Source organism: Phalacrocorax aristotelis, chromosome 2, assembly GCF_949628215.1.
Source record: "Phalacrocorax aristotelis chromosome 2, bGulAri2.1, whole genome shotgun sequence".
In the NCBI taxonomy this organism is placed as follows: domain Eukaryota; kingdom Metazoa; phylum Chordata; class Aves; order Suliformes; family Phalacrocoracidae; genus Phalacrocorax; species Phalacrocorax aristotelis.
The window spans coordinates 116167648-116186508 of NC_134277.1; the positions used below are offsets into that span (position 1 = coordinate 116167648).

The following is an 18861-nucleotide window of genomic DNA, read 5'->3' on the forward strand; positions in this document are numbered from 1 at the left end:
CAGTCAAGTTGGGCACTTAAACCAATTCATGGGAAAGAGGTGCATACAAAATCCTACCTCTATTCTAGTGTCGAAGCCTTTATAATTCTGGAATTCAGCACTTAAAACTCCTTGAATTGGAGCTATCCCAGCTGTGCCAAAGCTGTTCATTTGAATATAGTCTAGTGTAGTTTGCTGAGGGATGCCAGCAGTTTAACATTATATGTAGTCTGCATTATACTTAGGCATTTTATCTGATCAAGCTTTGATCCACAAAGATGTTGGAGCAGGCCCAGAATGTTCCAGAGTAGGTGAATCCTCTCCTTGCTGGGCTATGGCTGTGAGCCTTCTCTCTTTATTTTTCTAGCTGGCCCTGTGAATGGTGCCTAGTAGGCATGCTAGTACAGAAATACAGTAATAATCGTAAAAGGGTGAAGGAGCATTACATGACTAGGACAGGCATGTGAATTTAAATCCTTCCAGGCTGAGAAGGCAACTGAAATCAAGTCCTCCTTGGACAGGTGCTTTTCTCGCTAGACTAAATGTAAGTGTGCATTCACTTCTTTGCTCAACTACATCTCAACTACTTGTACCTCACTACAAGTGAGGTGGGAGTAGCATTATGTTCGAACTCAGCAATTTCAGTATACTTTGAGTGTATTCTGTGTATACCTATTAGAACTTTGCCCTTTATGGTGCTTCTGTAGAAGGACAACTATTTCACAAGTTGAGTATAGGTGTGCAGGAGATTGAATGGTTCAATAGCTGAACTCTTCCTTGCTGTATTTTAGTTCCTTAAAGGAAAGTTGACTATAGTTGACTCAAAATTAAGCAACCACATAATTGTTTTGATTTTAGTTCTAGAGGCGCTTCCTTGGGCTTACAGATTTGTACGTGTGTGTGTGTGTGTGTATGTATGTGTGCGCGCATGTCAAGTAGTTTTCCTTTAGCCAGACTACTCCTAATGGTTTAGGGAGTCTCTCAAGTTGCTTACATGTTTGTTTCCTTTCAGTTAATAATGGGACTTGGCACTCAGGGAGCAGAGAAGAAGAGTGCAGCATCTATTGCCTGCTTCCTGGCAGCCAACGGAGCTGACCTCAGCATTCGTAATAAGAAGGGTCAGTCTCCTCTCGACCTCTGCCCTGATCCTAGTCTCTGCAAAGCATTGGCTAAATGTCACAAAGAAAAAGTCAGGTTTGTATATTCATAAAATATGCAGTTTCCAAATCTCTTCTTTCTGTAGATTAACTGATGTTTTTAAAACATTGTGCCTTTATTAGCAACAGTGTTAAAACATACAAGATTTTTCTTGACTTTTAATTAATTCTTGATATTCTATTGTTATATAATAATATATATGTTCTTACATATCCATTGAATCCTGTTCACGAATACATTAGTTGAAACTTACACAAGTCTTACAGGACTTTCATACATGTTAATATGGGACGGAGGAGATCGGCAAGGTGCAGGTGGAGGCTGGTAGAACTTCAAACCATCCCGAGAGGGGGCGGAATCACTGAAAGAATAACTAAGCATTGGGACAGGCTATCAGGGAGGTTGTGGAGTCTGTCCGTGCAAGTTTTGAAGACTGGAATGGGCAAAGCCAGTATAACCTGACATGAATTCAGCGTTGACCCTGCTTTGAGCAGGTGGCTTCCTGAGTACCTGTCAACCTGAATTACTGCATGATTCTGTAAAAGAGGAAGGAAGGGGTAGGTCTGATGTCTCAGAAGCACTTCTCTAGAAATTGTGATTTCAGTGAAATGTCATGTTATCAAGTGCATGCAGCATGAGAAGTTCCAGCTTGCTACTTGTCTTAGTTGTGTTCCCACCGTAGGCTTACATGATTCTCATCCTTAATTCTGGTGTGGAAATCAAAAGTGTACTTTCAAAACGTCATGAAGAGAGACTGTTTTTGTTGTTGCTGTACTGGTGTGTAAGGTGCTTGTTTCCTTCAGGCTCTTTGTCTGTGTCTGTCTCGGCCTTACCCCCGTGGCTGTTGTTTCTCACCACCTTTTATGGGCTTGCGAGGGCTGTAGGCATGAGCTGGTTAGGTTCAACACGTGCTCCCTCTGCTGGATGAGCAGCAGCATAGGACAAAGATCCGAGGTGAACTCACTGCGTCAGTTCGGGGGCTCTAGTGCCTGTCGTTTGCTAAGTATTGGAAGTATATTCAAGATTACTGTGTTAAGCTGTGCAGTTCTGAATCTACAGGGTATATGTCTATTAATAAAGTAAACTCTTAGGATGGGAGGGAAGGTCTTTTTGTGTTCCCAAGGTGCTACTTGTGTGGTTTTCTGACCATGTGATCTTGCACTCTGGTGTCAGCTGTACATTTGGGAAAATGAGGTTTGGATTGCTTTATGATGTACACTGAGACCTGAATGCATACGAGTATGTAGGTAAACAGCTAATTGTGCATTTTAACTTACGAATTTTTAAAATTCTTGAAAGTAAGTTTGACCGCAATGTTCCTTTGTAGTGGTCAGGTTGGTTCCCGAAGTCCATCTATGATCAACAATGATTCTGAAACTTTAGAAGAGTGTATGGTGTGTTCAGATATGAAGAGAGATACTCTGTTTGGCCCGTGTGGACACATTGCCACGTGTTCTCTGTGCTCGCCACGGGTGAAAAAATGCCTCATCTGTAAAGAACAAGTTCAGTCTAGGACAAAGGTAAAAACTTCCAAAGTTTATTGGTTCTCTTTCTGGTTTTAATGGCAAAGTAAAAAGAGAGGTGAAGTAAAAGTGTGGTGTATTAAGTGGTATTCTGTCTTACAGGTATCTCACTGGATGGAATTAATTTTGCATCATAATGATATCTTGTCCCAACATTGTATGTTACTCTTTTCTGTTGCTCGTACTCATGTCCTGCCTGCTCCTCATTGTCTTTATTGTTCACGTTCCTAATACAGTCACCTGAGGATGCTTTATTTAAATAGATTCCCCTACCCCCGGTATTTATTTTTCCATATTAAGATAAATTTCTAAATTTCTGCTTTCCTGAAGTATAATTTCCTTCAGTAATGTTCAGTTCTTCTGAGTTCTTTTATTCCTTAGGGCTGCTTGGAAAGATGATTTGTCTGTAAATTGAGTTAGTTAATATGTGCTTGTTTTTGAAGTTGTTAACTACTTCCAGCTTTCACCTTCTCTTTCTTTGGAATAATGAATTTCATTATGCTGTTTTTCTCCTTCAGAATATCAACCAGTTATGCCCTCTTTTGGGGGCTTAATCCCAGTAAGGTCCTCAGGTTTCTGAAATGGTTGGTCCCAAGGAATTGTGACTGGGTGCATTCCCATTGTTTTTCTGTTTGAGTATTCTTTTATTCCCTATAATCACCAAGTCTTGTCCTTATGTTGCTTTTTGGCTGGTAAAAAACCAGACCGAGCCCCCACCCTCCCACCCCCAAAAAAGAAACCCAACACCCACCCAAAACCAAACCCCAAACAAAACAAAAAGACCAAGACAAAAAAAAAAACCAACAACTCATGTTCCACACAGGTTTTCTGATCTGTAGAAAACCCATTCTATTCTTTTTATCTTTTTCCAAACACATTTGACTATTCCACTTTTCTGGTTTTGGTTTGGTTTTTTAATCTCTACCTCAGAGTAAATATAGGAATTGTAAATATGAATTTGTACTGATTTTACTATTCACTCTTTTTCTTTTTTTCTTGTACTGTTCACTATTCTTCAATGCATATTTTCAAAGGCCGAAAGGTAACATAGTGTGAGCTTCTTTTCTCTAGACTTCCTTTATAGTCAATGAAAAGGATCTGCCACTGGGTGATTCAGAGCAGCAAAGTAAGGCTTCTACTTCCACTCATCTATCTCAAGAAGCTAATCTATGGAAATTAGCTTTCCCAGGTGAAAGCTAACCTTTGTGGATAACCTACCTTTGATCTCTTGTTAAAAGAGAGTGGAATATCTGTTCAGTACTTCTCTTATGCTCTTTTTATGAAAACTATGGTAAGATCTGCAAGGTTAAGAAATTAATGAACCTGGCAAGCAGTTCTGTGAACTGGAGGAGGTGGTCCAGGCGAGTATGAATGGAGTGGTATGTGGCGTCTATGGCCATGCTGTACATACAGTTCATCACATTAATGGGCTTGAGAAACCCTAACGCAGAATATTAAGAGTTTACTATAACAGTCTCTTATAAGTGAATTTCATAGAATCATAGAATAGTTTGGGTTGGAAGGGACCTTTAAAGGTCATCTAGTCCAACCACCCTGCAGTGAGCAGAGACATACTGAAATAGATCAGGTTGCTCAGAACCCTGTCCAAGTGGTTGTCCAGGGATGTGGCATCTACCACCTCTCTGGGCAACCTATTCCAATGTTTCACCACCCTCACCATAAAAAAATTCTTCCTTATATCTAGCCTGAATCTACGCTCTTTAAAACCGTTACCCCTTGTCCTATCGCTATAGGCCCTGCCAAAAACGTCTGTCCCCATCTTTCTTATAAGCCCCCTTTAAGAACTGAAAGGCTGCTATCAGGTCTCCCTGGAGCCTTCTCTTCAGGCTAAACAGTTCCAATTTAAGTATATACGGTAGGAGAAAAGAACAAAGAAATAAAGAAAAAGAAACATACTGTCTTAGCTGCTTCTCTGTGCCTATCAATGTACTGAACGTACAAATATTGCCAGCAAAATATCTATTCTTGGAAGTCAGTACGATAACTCATTGAAGTTGCATTTTGAGGTGCTGAATTAGTTAAAATAACTAGGTGGACCTTCTTAAAGTCCAAGTGCCTTGCCGAAGAGAGTGTAAAAGCAAATTAATGTAGAGAGCAAGAGATAAATTTTTCTCATATATGTGTTCATTGTTCTTTACAGATTGAAGAATGTGTAGTATGTTCAGACAAAAAGGCAGCAGTGCTTTTCCAGCCTTGTGGTCATATGTGTGCCTGTGAGAGTAAGTAAACTTGGCAGAAATGCTTTTTGAAGTAATCTTGAACCAGAACGTTTTAAATCAGATTGCTAAAAGCTCATTAGTAATCTGACTTCAGGTCCCCATACCTGTCTGGTGTAAGTCTGGTGTGATAGTCGGAATTTTGGCATTATTTAGCATGCTGGTAATGAAATATTGGCAGGACAAACTGGAGATTTTAAGTTCAGAAAGCAAGTGCTCTTCCATCTTAATTATTTAATCTGAGCAAGCCTACTCACAATTATAGAAGCCGTCTGTATATCATTAAAACATCTGAGGTAATTAGAATTAAATTTATTGTTGCCTTGCAGTTTTTTGGGGCATTCGAGTGGAAATGGTGTTATGAAAGAATATTTTAAATATTAAAATGCTTCTTTACAAATATGCAGATTTGCACAAGGGCTACATTTTTCCCTAAAAGACACATCATATATCATTGCAAAGAGTACCAGTTATGATTCACTCTTATTTATCTTGTATAGCAAAAAAGATGTAAATCTCCAGTTTTTTGTTTTTTATTTTCTTCGAGAATGTGTGGATTAGAATGCAGCCATCACCTTGTCACCAGACATTTCAGGGCTTGTTGAAGGGTCATTTGTGTAGTCAAGAGCAGTCCTTGTTGCTGAGGATCTACATAAGAGGGAAGGTAGTCATTCCCATAAGTAACTTCTTGCTTGATCTTGCTAAAGAAGTCTGGTTTCTTCCTCTGTTCTGGCTGAGATACCTGGTATTGAATGCCTGACTTAAGTTTTCCTGATCTGGCCTCTTTTAGTGTCTGCAGTTGAAAGACAGTGAGAGGAGATTTTTTTTTAAATTAGTTTCCCAGGAAGAGGACAGCAAAAAGATTGATTGCTGTGGTGAAGGATTTCAGCAGTGCAATACACATCACCAAGTCTAAGGTATAACAAGGACAGCAAAAGGTTTAACAGATGCAGATGATTTCTTTCCAGATTATTTTCTGGACATCTTGTTCAAGGAGGATGTGAGAGAGTCTTCAAATTTGTGTAATTTATAGGACCCGCTCTATTGATTCACAGTAACCTGCAGCATTTATGAGGCATAATCATTTGCCTTTTGTAGAGTTACAGCCTCCTTTGTAGGATTATATCAAAAGATACAGGTTTACTCTTTCAAGGTTGAGGAACCAGACCTGTTTGCCTCTGGAGCATTAGGACAGTAAGTGAGATTCTTTGTCCTAATGAAAAAAGTGGGTAGTCAAGAAATTCTTGGAAATTCTGGTCTCAGATGTGTGTGATTTTTATTTTTAACTTCTGTAATTCTTGTGGAGTAGACAGCCATTTGGAGAAAGAGGAACCTGCTTGCTTGAAATATGTTAAAAGAAGATAAAACAGAATTGGTTTACTTTTGAATCCCAAACAAGACATTGTTTCTAGGTGTGATCTGCAGAAAATATGTGAAGATGAACACAAGCAGTTATTTGTATTATAAGCATCTATTATGGTATTGTTATATGGTTACTGTGAAAAAACAAGCTCATGCATAGGAAAGAAGAAAAATGAAATAGCAGGATTCTGAATTGATTTATTTCTCTGTCCTCTCAGATTGTGCAAGTTTGATGAAGAAATGTGTACAGTGTCGGGCAGTGGTTGAGAGAAGAGTGCCTTTCATAATGTGCTGCGGAGGGAAAGGTACAGAAGATACCACTGATGATATTTGTGAGTGACTCCAAAACCCATACTTGTTCCCAATCCTCCACCAACTTCTTATTCTCATTCTTTTAAATGACCCAAATATTTCCTCTGTTTTTAAAGAAAAGTTTAATAAAAACAGTGTTAAGCCAGGTATCCACTTGCTGTTTGCATTACTTTTGACATCGGTACTAGCAGACGCAATGGTAACACCAGTCATTAACTGGTCAACTAAAGGATTGCTTCCAGCATCCAGAGTAGAAGCTGAATTGTACTTGACTTTTTGGCTACCTGTTCGTGTCCTATGAAGCAAAAGCTGAAGATTGTAATTGCGCAAATGAGCAAATAAATGTATTTTTTTACTTCTGGAACTCTCTGATAAGGAATGGTAAATACTTTGCGTCCAAGTACAAGCAGCTTTCGTGACAGATTGTTCAGTTTTACATCTCTTGCTTTGTCTAGTTTTAAGCTTCTTGTGAATTCTCTGAATAACTTCTAATAATAATTGTATTTACTCTGTGTGTGTAATGCAGTGTTTGAATTGAGTTTATGTGAATTGGAATATTAGGTCATTATTGTCATACTGTTCTTAAATAGATAAATATAAAAATAACCCTTAATCAGGTTTTTAATACACTGGAAATTTAAAATTTGTCACTTGAAATACTTCTCAGTTTTTCTGTTTCTTATAACATTGGTTCCCAGATCAGTCAAATACAGCAATATTAATCTGAGCTTGTTCAAATTCTGAACTAACTACTTCAAAGATGCTTGTGCAGTTTTGAACACCAAATAGAATTGACTGTGTAGATAAAAAGTCTCTTCAGTGTGAAAGGATTTGACTTTATTTTTCACGTGTGCAAAGAAATTTACTGCAGGAATGTCACTTGTAGATAAGAACTTGGAGAACTTTACGGGGATACAGGCATTTTGAGCATCATTATTGAGGAAATATTTGTCAAAGAAGCGTTGTGACTACACTCAAAGGAGTTCTTTAGGAATTGAGCTGCAGTGATGCCATAGGGAATTTAATTAGATTATCATATATGTTTGACTAACATTACTTCATGAAATGGAACAATTGTAGTTAGTACACTGGAAATAGTTATTCCTGTTTCACTAGATTGTTGCGTAATCATGTATCTTTATTTCTTCTAAATTACAGCAAGTGGAAACATTCCAGTTTTGCAGAAAGACAAAGACAACACCAATGTTAATGCAGATGTACAGAAGCTGCAGCAACAGTTGCAAGACATCAAGGAACAGGTAAAAGTGCTGGACAAAAATTTTATGGACCTCTAAAATAATTTTAAAAACTAATGCATCTTCTGTTATTTAAAAGAAAATGACATGTTGAAATGCATCAGTTCTTAAATTTTAGTTAACCAAAATTTTTGTGTGTGATGTGGCTTGTATGTCTTCTATGTACAGGCTTAAAAAAAAACAACCACAAAATCAAGCAGCCATGTTAGATAACCTGTCTATTAGAGCATCTGTGTTGGTGTGACTTAAAAAGGATGCTCTGCCCAGTCAGTATGTTCTCTGCCTGTTCAGCTGACCTGAGTGTATAGGTACATCAGAATCTGTTTTCACACAACAGTAATAAAAGTAGATATGCTTCACTATTCTGTATCTTCCTGAATCCTTACTTGTCACTTCATGAACTGCCTTTGAACAATGGCTGGCAGTTACCTGTTGTATGAAGACTGTAGTTTATGTACTCTGCAAAAAATGGTGTGGTTTCAAAAATAAAATCTTTGAAAGTACTGTACATGTAATTTGAATATTTGGAGTACAAGTGATAAGGTTTGTCTTTTTGTAATTATGCATAGTGTTTGCAAGAGGAAATATTGGCTATAGATTTTATTGATTGTTCATGGGTTAAGTTACATGCAATTTAGAAACCTAATGAAAACCAAATACTGATCTTTCAGATGAACTGACAGTTACCTATTTAAATTTGTTACATCTGTAAGTCTGGTTCCTCTAGGAAGAGCTTAAGTTGTTGTCTACATGCAGAACTTTCCTCTCTTAAGTTGCTAAATTGTTTCCTTGCTTTTGCATCTGAACAAAGAAAAACTTGATTTTGAGGTTTTTCAGCAGCAAAGGACCTGGGGCTATCTGACTGTATGAACTTACGCTCTTAGGACCCTGATAATGTGATTTCTGGCTTCCCTATGTATAACACAATTGGAAGAAACTTTTCATGGATACAGGAAACCAAGAAGTGTTCTTACTGTATTCCTTGCCTTTTCCTCTTGTAGGCTTAGAGCAGTCAGTAATACTTCAGTGATGGCAGCATCGCATCTAGTCCTGGTAGTTGTTGCTCTCAGCTGTTCATGTGCATGAAAGTTGAGACTGAAGTGTTTAAACAGCCGGTTCTAGGGCCCATATCTCTAAATGCCTTAAATCTGGGAGCTGATACACTGTCAGGTTTTAACCTCAGTGGCATATCTGTGAAGAGCTATTTCTGACATACGGAGACTTGGCTAACACCCCAGTAATATAGATTCAAATATCAGATTCAAAACAGATTCCTGTGTAGTTTTGGTCTGTAAAAGAACATGCAGATTAAAAATTGTCATTTGAAAAGCTCGTGCCTCTCTTGACGATAACATCTGGAGTTTCTAGATATCTCTGACATCTTAACATCTACTATTTAACTTCTGTTTTAACATTGGATGAAAAGAGTAAGGTTACTGCTTTTACATTTAAAAATGACACAGGCAAAACATGCTGATGAGTGCCTAAATGCAAATAATCTGTTTTCTTCAGATGTATTTTTTTTATTTTCTGGTTACTGTAGGAGTTTGTAAAAGATTGGAGTTTATTTTGGTATGCTAATACTCTTATGTGTAGGGATATGAAGGGAAAACTATTTTGTTAGTTTTTCTTCTTTATTAGATTAGATCTGTTTTTTTCAGTTTTCCTTAGGTGCTCTTTTATTCTTAACAGTTTTGTCTTACCTTTGGGATTTGCTAGCCAGAAGCTTTCTAATACCAGAAAGCTATGCTGTATTAGGGAGAAGAGAGCGATTACTTTATACATGTCATTTTCTACTTGTATTTTCTGGTTTTCATATTTGCAGTAGTAAGAAAGACCTAATACCAGAATGCTTGGAGAATTTAAGCGCACTCTTTTGCTTTGAAATGCCCTTTTGTCCAATCATTTACTTTAAATTGGTATAAAACTGAAGATTGTTCAATGCTTCTGACTAGAAAGAAGGTGGTTGTGGTCATTCTTGTGTACATCTCGGCATGAGAATCTCTCATGTTTTCCTTAGTCTCTCTTCTGCTTAGTCTTGTGACAGGGTAAGTTGTGTATCATACTTGTGAGTAGTGAGTTGGATTTGATTAAAATTAGTCATCTAATCTTTTAAATTTGTGCTTGAAATGATGCACAGCATTCCACTATAATTGCATATTCTTTTGATTTGTGTTTTTAACAGTTCAGTCACCACATTACACTGACATTTTTGTACTTAAAATTAATTTGTTCTCTTTCAGCAGGTATAATCCTATGTTTCAACTCATACCTTCAATGATTATCTAATATGTTAGTGCAGCAAGCTTTTAAAACCATTTCTGGTGCCAAGCTGAAGTGATGCTGATGTCAACAGAATCTCCCACATCTGATGACCACACCATTCTTCAGGGATTCCCTGAATGTGAACCCTTTTGACTGTAATTGCAAAATCTTCACTCCATTTCATACATAATCACCATCATCTGTCTAATATCTTATGTATGTTCCTTCACCATACTTACATCACTTTCTTCTGCCTTAAAAATAAATTTATTTTGTCACTGTGCACCTGTATATTGTTGGAAAAACTGTTTTTTGTAATGAGGAATTGATATTTCAAGAAGTTTAAGCACCTCGTTAGTGGTAAAAATCAATTTGAATTGCAAACCCAATTATACTTAAAGGTACAATGAGCACTTTTTCAGACTACTTTTACTTATCTGAAGAAGTAATTCTCACATAGAACAGGTATAGTGCCTTTTTATACCATTCGTTTTCCTTTGAAAGATGGGAGTCAGATGTTTAATGCAGATAAAAAAAGTAGAGTGGTTTTATGCAGAGGGCATTCTAACATACTAACAGTACAACAGAAACAGAACGGCTTATTTGCTGCTGCTGTGGCACAGATTGGGTATAAGGCATCCAGTGAACTTTCTTCCACTGTAAAAGCACATATAAGCTGGTGGTTAAGTAATTAATGCCTCTTGAAAGTTGGATAAAACTGAGTTTTTCAGGCTGTATCCCACTTGAAAACTGCTGAATAAATCAAAAATCCCTGTCAGAATAGAATTGCATAGCAAACAGGAAGTTTGGTTGTTCCTGCCAGCTGAATTCCCCTACTGTATGAAGTAACTTAAATGTTAAAATAATATCTTATTAGGAAATTTAACAGCTAATGTATTTTAAATACTCTGCATTTGTACAAAGCAGGAGAAATTGGGCAATTTGCTAATACTGCATGCAATTGAAGACAAGATGTATAAAATGAAAATGTTAGGATTTCTGTACTTCACTGAATGAAATAATCAGAAGTAATGGTGTTTGAACAGACTTTACTTTTTTATAATTTCTGAGTCCTTTTATGGATATTTTCCTTTTCAAATGATGGTGTAGCATCTGGAGAGAAACAGACCCTTGTAAGTTCACTAATCTGACATTATGTTTAGGCACAAAGGCAAATAATTAAACTAAAAACTTAGAATAAAGGCTGCCAGTTTTTTCTGCAAAGATAAGATTCAGGTTTTCTTTGTCAGTCCTTTGTCAAAGAACATCATGTCAATACTATCAGGTTATAGACACTTGTCACAGGGCAGCTCTGTATATTCATTGGAAATAACTGTTTCATTGGTATTCTAAGACGGTAGGTTATTGCCCCATTGGGATGAGAAGGTGATGACTTGGTGTGAATGGAAAAAGAGCAGGACTGACAGACAGTTGGTCCTTTACAGTTTTTTAGTTTGAGAGAGTTTTGTATACGTACTGCGGCAATTCTGACAAAGCTGGAGCACAGCATTTTTGGGAAGAGTGAAGGGTTGTTTGGTTTCTTCTAAACATGTTGACATAAGGTTTTATCTGGAAGTTTTCCATTCCTGCTAGCCCATTATACTGGTATCCTGGAGATTAAAATAGGCATTTGGCCAGATTCCATGCCAATTTAAACTCTGTGTAAGCAGACTGATGGTGAATTTTTTTGGTCTTTAGCTAAGCTATCACAGGAAGTAATATCTGTTGATTCCATAGGAAGTACGCTTTAATATTATACTGAATAGGGTTTGTGCTATGCATTCTCTCTGTCATGAGATGAACAAACTGAACTAAACACCCAATGATGAGTATGGAAACAAATCACAGGTGCAAGGTGGTGATAAAATGAATTTGCATTTGAAATATGAGCCCTGTCAGTGTTTCATATTATATATGAGATCAACACTTAAGTTAGATATGAGCAGTGTGTCTCAGATCTGAGGGCATCTTATATTTGATTTGTTGGACTTTAGAATGGTCTTAACAATTATCTGTTATAATATCTATTCATTTACTAACCTTTGATAAAATGTTATAAGTTAAATTCTAACATAGCTGCAGTATGTTTATGGTGAAGGAACATGCCTTACCAAAACTTCAATTTCTATATGTGGCAAGAGGTCAAGGACATTGTTCTTTAGTGGCTTGGTACAAAATTAATTTTTCTGTTGAAGAACTTTAGGAGATCTTTTTTTGGGCAATGGCTGTCACTTTAATATTCAGCAATTAAAACTGATTTTAAAAGTTTGCTGTGCTACTGTTATGACTGAAGGTCACAGATTTTTGAATTGTTCTTCATTTGAAACTTGAGGTGCTGTTTTGGTTGAATAACTAGATAACTACCATGAACAAAGGCTGGAATTACCAGTATTAAATCTTTACATATAATATTGATTATGCAGCATTTTTTACTTCTGTATGTGTTCGGTGCTTGGTGGTTAAAGGTAAGTATATGAATGGCTAGGTAGCCTGAGAAGAAATTCGTAAACCATTACCCAATCACTGCACACTTAAGGCTGTTTGTGGTGTTTGTTTCCTGGAAGATTACATGACATAAAGGGGAACATTGTCTTAATGTTGCAAACTTGGGTGATGATACTGAAAATGTGATGTTAGCCAACTACTGGATTGTCTTACTTAAAGGGATTATATTTGGAAAAAAGCTACATAGGGTTTTTTAATGTCATGATGGGGTAGGGAAAAAAACCTACTACTTTAAATCAATGTGAAATAAAAATGTGACTTTAAAAAAAAATTTAGTTTCCAGGTTAGTGGCTGGGTTGTGCTGTGGCAATGATCTGCTATGCTTCAGATGGCATATTTATTGTTAAAATTCAGTAATTTATCTATTGCGTATTAGATACTGTATCACTACTGCCATTGACTATGTAACCTGTCAAAATCTTTTACAGACTATGTGTCCTGTCTGTTTGGACCGTCTGAAGAATATGATATTTCTCTGTGGCCACGGAACATGTCAACTTTGTGGAGACCGAATGAGTGAATGCCCTATATGCCGCAAGGCAATTGAACGAAGGATCCTTTTGTATTAAGTAGTGGAACCAGTGTCTTTTATTAGCTTATGAAATAGTGAGGACATTTTGATGATTTAAATCTCTAAGTTTGAAAGGCAGTAAAGGGTTCTAATGAAAACATTTCTAATACTGTAGCACAGGTTCATTACACGGTAATTGTTTAAAGACTGTGAACACACCAAATAAGAGAACAGTATTTGAACAGTCAGCTTTTAGCTTTACTCGTAAAAACCATCTAAGCCTGAAGCTAATTTAAAGCAGACTTTTTAAATTTTCTCTCTGTTGTCTTCTTCCCCTTAAAGTTTAAAGGGACAATCTTATTTTGGTTTTGTTCATGTTTTTTAATCTATGTATTGGGTGTCAAGTGATGTAAGGGTGTTTTTTTTATATTGTCAGTTAATATCAAATATAAATATTTAGGATTTGTTTGTTCTGTGCTTTTCTGGAGAAAGTTGAAATTTCCTGTGACAGTTAGGATTCACAATAATTTCTGTCTTGAAAAAAACAATAATGCAAAATCAATACAAAGTGTATACACAGTAGTAATAAATTTACTATTCCCACAAGATCAGGCCTCAAAATACAATGTTAAGGTAATTCTAACTTTATCATGCCCTTTGTTCCTGGGGATGGGTTGGGAAGAAAACAGTAAAAAGAAAAATCTAGTTTAGAAACATTGTGTTCCCAAAACTGTACTAAAGTCTAACAGGGTCAAGCTAACTTAAACAGTGACCTTCTTAATTCTACTAGTCACATATTTTTGTATGGAGTTGCTTTTAACTTGACTGGAAAGGAAAACACTCAAACAATAGGTCAGTTATCCATTTCAGATGAGTGAATTTGATCGGTTGTAGAAGAACATATATATATATATATATATATATATGTGGGGCCGTTCAAAAATTCCAGGTCTACGAATTTGGAAAAACTAGACATTTTGCGATTTTGCAAAATTTCCTCTCTTAAATTGGTTTTATTGTCTCCAGGCAAACAATGTCAACAGCAAAAGAAAAGATTTAATATTGCTTATTCATCTAAGTTGGGTGTTAACAGAACTTACTTGTGAACATTACTGGGTAATACTGCAAATGAAGATACTGCTGGCAGAGCAGTGAATTTTGTGAGCCATGCCTAGGTGAGTTGAAGTTGGCTGAAGGAGTTAGCTGTCACTAATGTGACAGAGGTGTTCCTGACCCCAAAAATACTGCTCTCAGGATCTGCAAACTATTAACGTTTTGCTAACAAGTACATCTTTCCATCTCTTTGGATGGAAGAAAGTATGCTGATATAAAGATCTCTTATAGCTCAAAAAAATGTGTGCTTACTCCTACGCAATTGGCAGTTTGAGTACATAGTTCATGTAGCCTTTTGCCATTGTGCAGACTTCATTTGGATGTGCTCTTGCAGAACAATAAAGAAATCCATGCTGGAGTCACTTAGGTGCCTTACTTGCAGCTAAGATTAATTTCTCACTCTATTCTCACTGTGTATGTCAAACGTGGGAGAAGGGATAGTTCAGGGGAAGATCCAAGATCCAAGGCATAAAGTTGTGATCTCTTCAGGTAAATTGATCTGTCTTTTGAAGCTTATGTTGATATGCCTGAATTGTGCAAACATTGGCCAAAGTCTCAGAAGAATGTTACTAGTAAACTGTAAAGATAGGTGAGCTTTCAACCAGTAAGGTTTAAACGCTGAACGGAGTTTTCCAGAAAGCAAGTACAGTGATATATTGGAAAAAATATATGTAGAGTGGCTTTTAACACAGAGTGATGTAATACATAGCCTTTCTATAGGCATCCTTATTCCTGATCCAGAATTGCAAATGTTTGTCGTTCTTTTCAGTAATTTCTTCATTGGACACAATCTCCATCTGGAGTCAATATAGTAGTCGGTTTTGGTTTTGTATACTAGTAGTCATCTGTTCTCAGATAATCTCTGTATCTGCCTTCTTGGCCAAATGAAATAGCCCTCCCTTTTCTTGCTTCTTGGGTCCCTATTCTAAAATATCAAAACTTCAAGGAGCTTTGGAAAGTTATTTATAAAAGGTTTTTTCTCAGTTCCTTTCCCTATCTCCACTTAAGCTCTGAGTGCACCTGAGTGTTCACTGCAATTTTCATTTGGCCAACATGCATGTCACTAAGGCTGATTTTTTTGTAGCATGTTTGACAGCTGAACTTTCTATAGTAGCCTTCAGTTTCCTGTCAGTCTTCCTCTAAAAATAATTTTATAATAGGATGTGCCGTTTGACAATCCATTCTGAGTTTTCACCTGTAATGCATCAGATCTGTACCTCTGTTTCCTCTGGTTCTGGTAGACATATTTTGAATATTGTGTCCTACTTATTATTCAATGAGACCTCTCTAAACTGTTGTCAGCACAAAGGCAGGGTGGGTTTGTTCTTGATAATGCAGGTCAAAACTGAAACCTCAATATAGCAGTTGGCATTTTCCTAATTCTTTTGCACTGGAACAAGCCAGGATTAAAGTATTCTAACCTGGCATCAATTGAATAATTCAGCTGAGCAAGAATGGATCTAAAGCATCTTGGGTGGGAAATTGGGGTTGAATGTTAAATACTCCTTGTCTGCAGGGGGCCCGTATTGTAGCATAGGTAAGTGCTCTGTTAGGCTTGTACTTTTCAACAGAGGAGCTGTAAGTTACTTTAGAACACTTAATACTTGGATGCCATCACAGTCCTATGGAACTAGAGACTGAAGGTGTAGCTATAGGAGCAGCTGTAGTTTTCTATAACGTCACACCAGATGTGTGTGACAGCATACAAGTTTTGACTGGACTCATTCGGCAATGCTGGGTGCCACAAGAAACAGCTGAATTAGAAAAACTGGGTAAGCTTAAATTAATATAGGCCTCTTATTAACAGGTGAAAGAGCTGTATCTTGTGTTGCAAAGGCTACACAGTGCTTGCCGTTCAAAAAACTTAATGAAGAAAAATGCAAATCCAATATCACTTATGTAAATGAGACATTTAGATTCACACGCTGTCTTTGGATTCTGATGTAGAAGGTGAACTAGTGTTGTTGAGGGAGCTCGTAAGTTCACTCACTCAATTTAGTGAAAAAGAGAAAAATCAGTAAGGCATTTATCTGTAATAGACTGTAAAATCATAAAATGTTTGAGTTGCAAGCTTTGTTTGATGATTATCCCCCAGTATTTAATAGCAGTTCTGAAATTAAAATAAATATCTCAATTTGTTTCTTGAAACAATCAAGAAAGCACCATATAATATCTACTGTTTAGATGTGAGGTATGCTCAGATGTTAAGAAAAAGACTTCTCATTTCTCTCCAGTTAGTAAAATACATAAACAGTCACATCAGTACCCAGTGATGTAAAATATAAAGACACCCTAAGAGGCTAAGAAAATATGCTAAATAGTTGTAGCTTGTTAACTTCTATATAACTGTTTGCCTTTTTTTCCCGAAACCTACTGTCTACCACTGACTATACCCCAAGCTCATATGGTACTTCTCAAAATTTGGGCTATTATTACCTACTTCACATTTGTTGAAATACTGTGTACTTGTATGTTGGGGTTTGGAGGAATCCTTCTTGCTGAAATACTGAATATACAGATACTCAAAAGTTACACTGGGAAGAGAATAAACAAGTTAGTAAATGCGGAAGTTTGGTTAGGAGGTGGTGTTCTTAACTTGGACTGGGTGAGGGTATAGCAGATTTGCACAAGTACTTGTGCCTTGTTAGTATAGTCTTACAATTGGTATTTTAGTTTCTTTTAAAGACGTGAAATGGTCTTTTAAAAATCTGATTTAAGTACTTATTGTGTAGATATTTTCTAGAGATGGAAGTTTTATGTGTGCCTAATTGTTTTTAGCAGTGTTAATTGCCATTTGTGTAAACACTAAATTGTTTGAAGAAGCTGCTTTGAGCTAGTGATCTAAGCTTCCTCTACAAAATTAAATGTCAGAAACTTAATTTTACTCTTCCAGTAGCAGCTGGCGAACCGAAGAGCCTATCCTGTTCTTCGTGATGCATGGGTCAAGTTTTCACTTAAAACCCCAACAATACCACAGCCTAACTTTCAGCAGTGCTACCTCCTTTCTGTCAAAGTAGTGAATTCTTCTCTAGTTCTTTGTTCTTTGTCTTTAGGACGGGATAGGGAACACATCAGTTTTGTTTTGCTTCATCCGTTTTGCTGTCTGAATACATTGCAAAGATTTTTTTTAATAGACTGTATAAATTACGTAGAAGTATGTGATTTGCCACAATGTACATTGTATATCATTCTTGCAGAAGTTGCTGGAATTTGTACTATTGTCTTTTTATGCATTTCATAACTTGTTTGTGTTGACAAAGCAAAACTTGTTATCCACAGAAGTTCTGGTGGGTGCCATTTTTATAGCTAAGCCTGTGGTAAATACTAAGGTTCTGACTCAGGGCTTTTTAACAACTTAAACATGTTCACAGTATTCTTCAGCACATCTTGGAGAATATTAAAGATTTAATGACTGTACAGTGCCTTGATAGAACTATCGAATGGGCAGCAGCCATAGAGTTCTTACAGAATGCAAGTATCTTTTGAACCCAGTTAATGAGTTGATGTTAATATAATTGTGATACCCCTGACATGGATTTATAAACTTGTATATACTTTCTGTAAAGGAAAATGGGCAACTTTAGGTATTGTTAAGCTTTCTGAAAGTTGTTTGTTACACCAATTATGGGGGTCTGAAGGGTGTAGTATTCCAATTTACAGAAGCAGCATTTGTGGCAAAGACAGCTGATAAGATGTTCTGTATGTGACTTTTTAGTGTGAGGGGAGAGGTCATTGTATAAACAAACATGTAAAAAATACCTGCTTTACTCTGGCCCAGTAGGTCTTTTATAAGAGAGAGAAATAATTGGCAACAAATCTTTATGTTTGCATGCCATTTCATGGTTACAAGAATTTAAGTCTCCTTGTGAGCTTTTAGGAAGTACTCTTTGTCCCAAGCCTGGTGTCTTCATGAATGCCAACTGTTCACATTAGAAAAAAGGTTTTACTGAACCACAGGAATATTTCTGCTTTTGTTAAAACCAACTTTGTTATTTTGAGTAAATTGTAGATTTTGACATGACTGTTCATTGGAGAAATTTAAAGTTGTCTGTGTGAATATAGTGGATATCTGTATGCAGATAGCATTATATAATTGCTTTCATTAAAACTGCTTAGCAAGGTCTAAGCTTTTCAAAGGAAATGCTAATGTACTGTATGGTTAATAAAAGTTATTATGTAAGATGCATACTGACTTTTTCAAAAGCTTTGATTTAAAAGTGTAACTGGACTGAATTAATACTAATTTTGGTGCACACACCATTGTGAAGGGAGTGGTGGCTTATTTGACTTTCTCCTTTTTAGTAGCAATGATGTTGGATGTCACCACAGAGTTAGAAAATTGTATACCTGAACAAATGTTTGGTAACGCTGTTGACATATAATGTTCAAAAGCGCATCAGGCTTTATTTATTGAGAAAGTTTGCAATCCAAACTTCCAACAACTCTGGTTCTTTATAATGTGTCCTTGAAGAGTGAGTTTGTAGCAACATCAGAAATGCAGCATGCCTTTGAATCTCCCAGATACTCAAGTATTGTTTAAGCAGCCCAGCAAAAGTATGAAGTGTGGCTTATGGTGTAACAACAAAAAGGTTGATTTAAAATTATCTATGACATATGTGCAAATTTTTCTATAAATACGC

General features: G+C 36.6%; 1 protein-coding gene across 7 annotated transcripts in view; it reads left to right on the top strand.

Annotated features, from left to right (window-relative positions):
* MIB1 (MIB E3 ubiquitin protein ligase 1) overlaps positions 1-13576 on the top strand; it is an 80902-nt gene extending 67326 nt beyond the window's left edge. For 2 of the 7 annotated variants that reach the window (XM_075084809.1, XM_075084811.1), the window contains exons 16-21: positions 992-1173; positions 2465-2657; positions 4822-4900; positions 6478-6591; positions 7730-7830; positions 13026-13576. In XM_075084809.1, the coding sequence (XP_074940910.1) occupies positions 992-1173; positions 2465-2657; positions 4822-4900; positions 6478-6591; positions 7730-7830; positions 13026-13166 (810 nt within the window). In that variant the 3' untranslated portion in view covers positions 13167-13576. Of the gene's footprint in view, positions 1-991; positions 1174-2464; positions 2658-4821; positions 4901-6477; positions 6592-7729; positions 7831-10070; positions 11313-13025 lie in introns of those variants that run through there. The other 5 variants (XM_075084810.1, XM_075084812.1, XM_075084813.1 and 2 more) reach the window with 3 other exon arrangements.
* The last annotated feature ends 5285 nt before the right edge of the window (positions 13577-18861 follow it).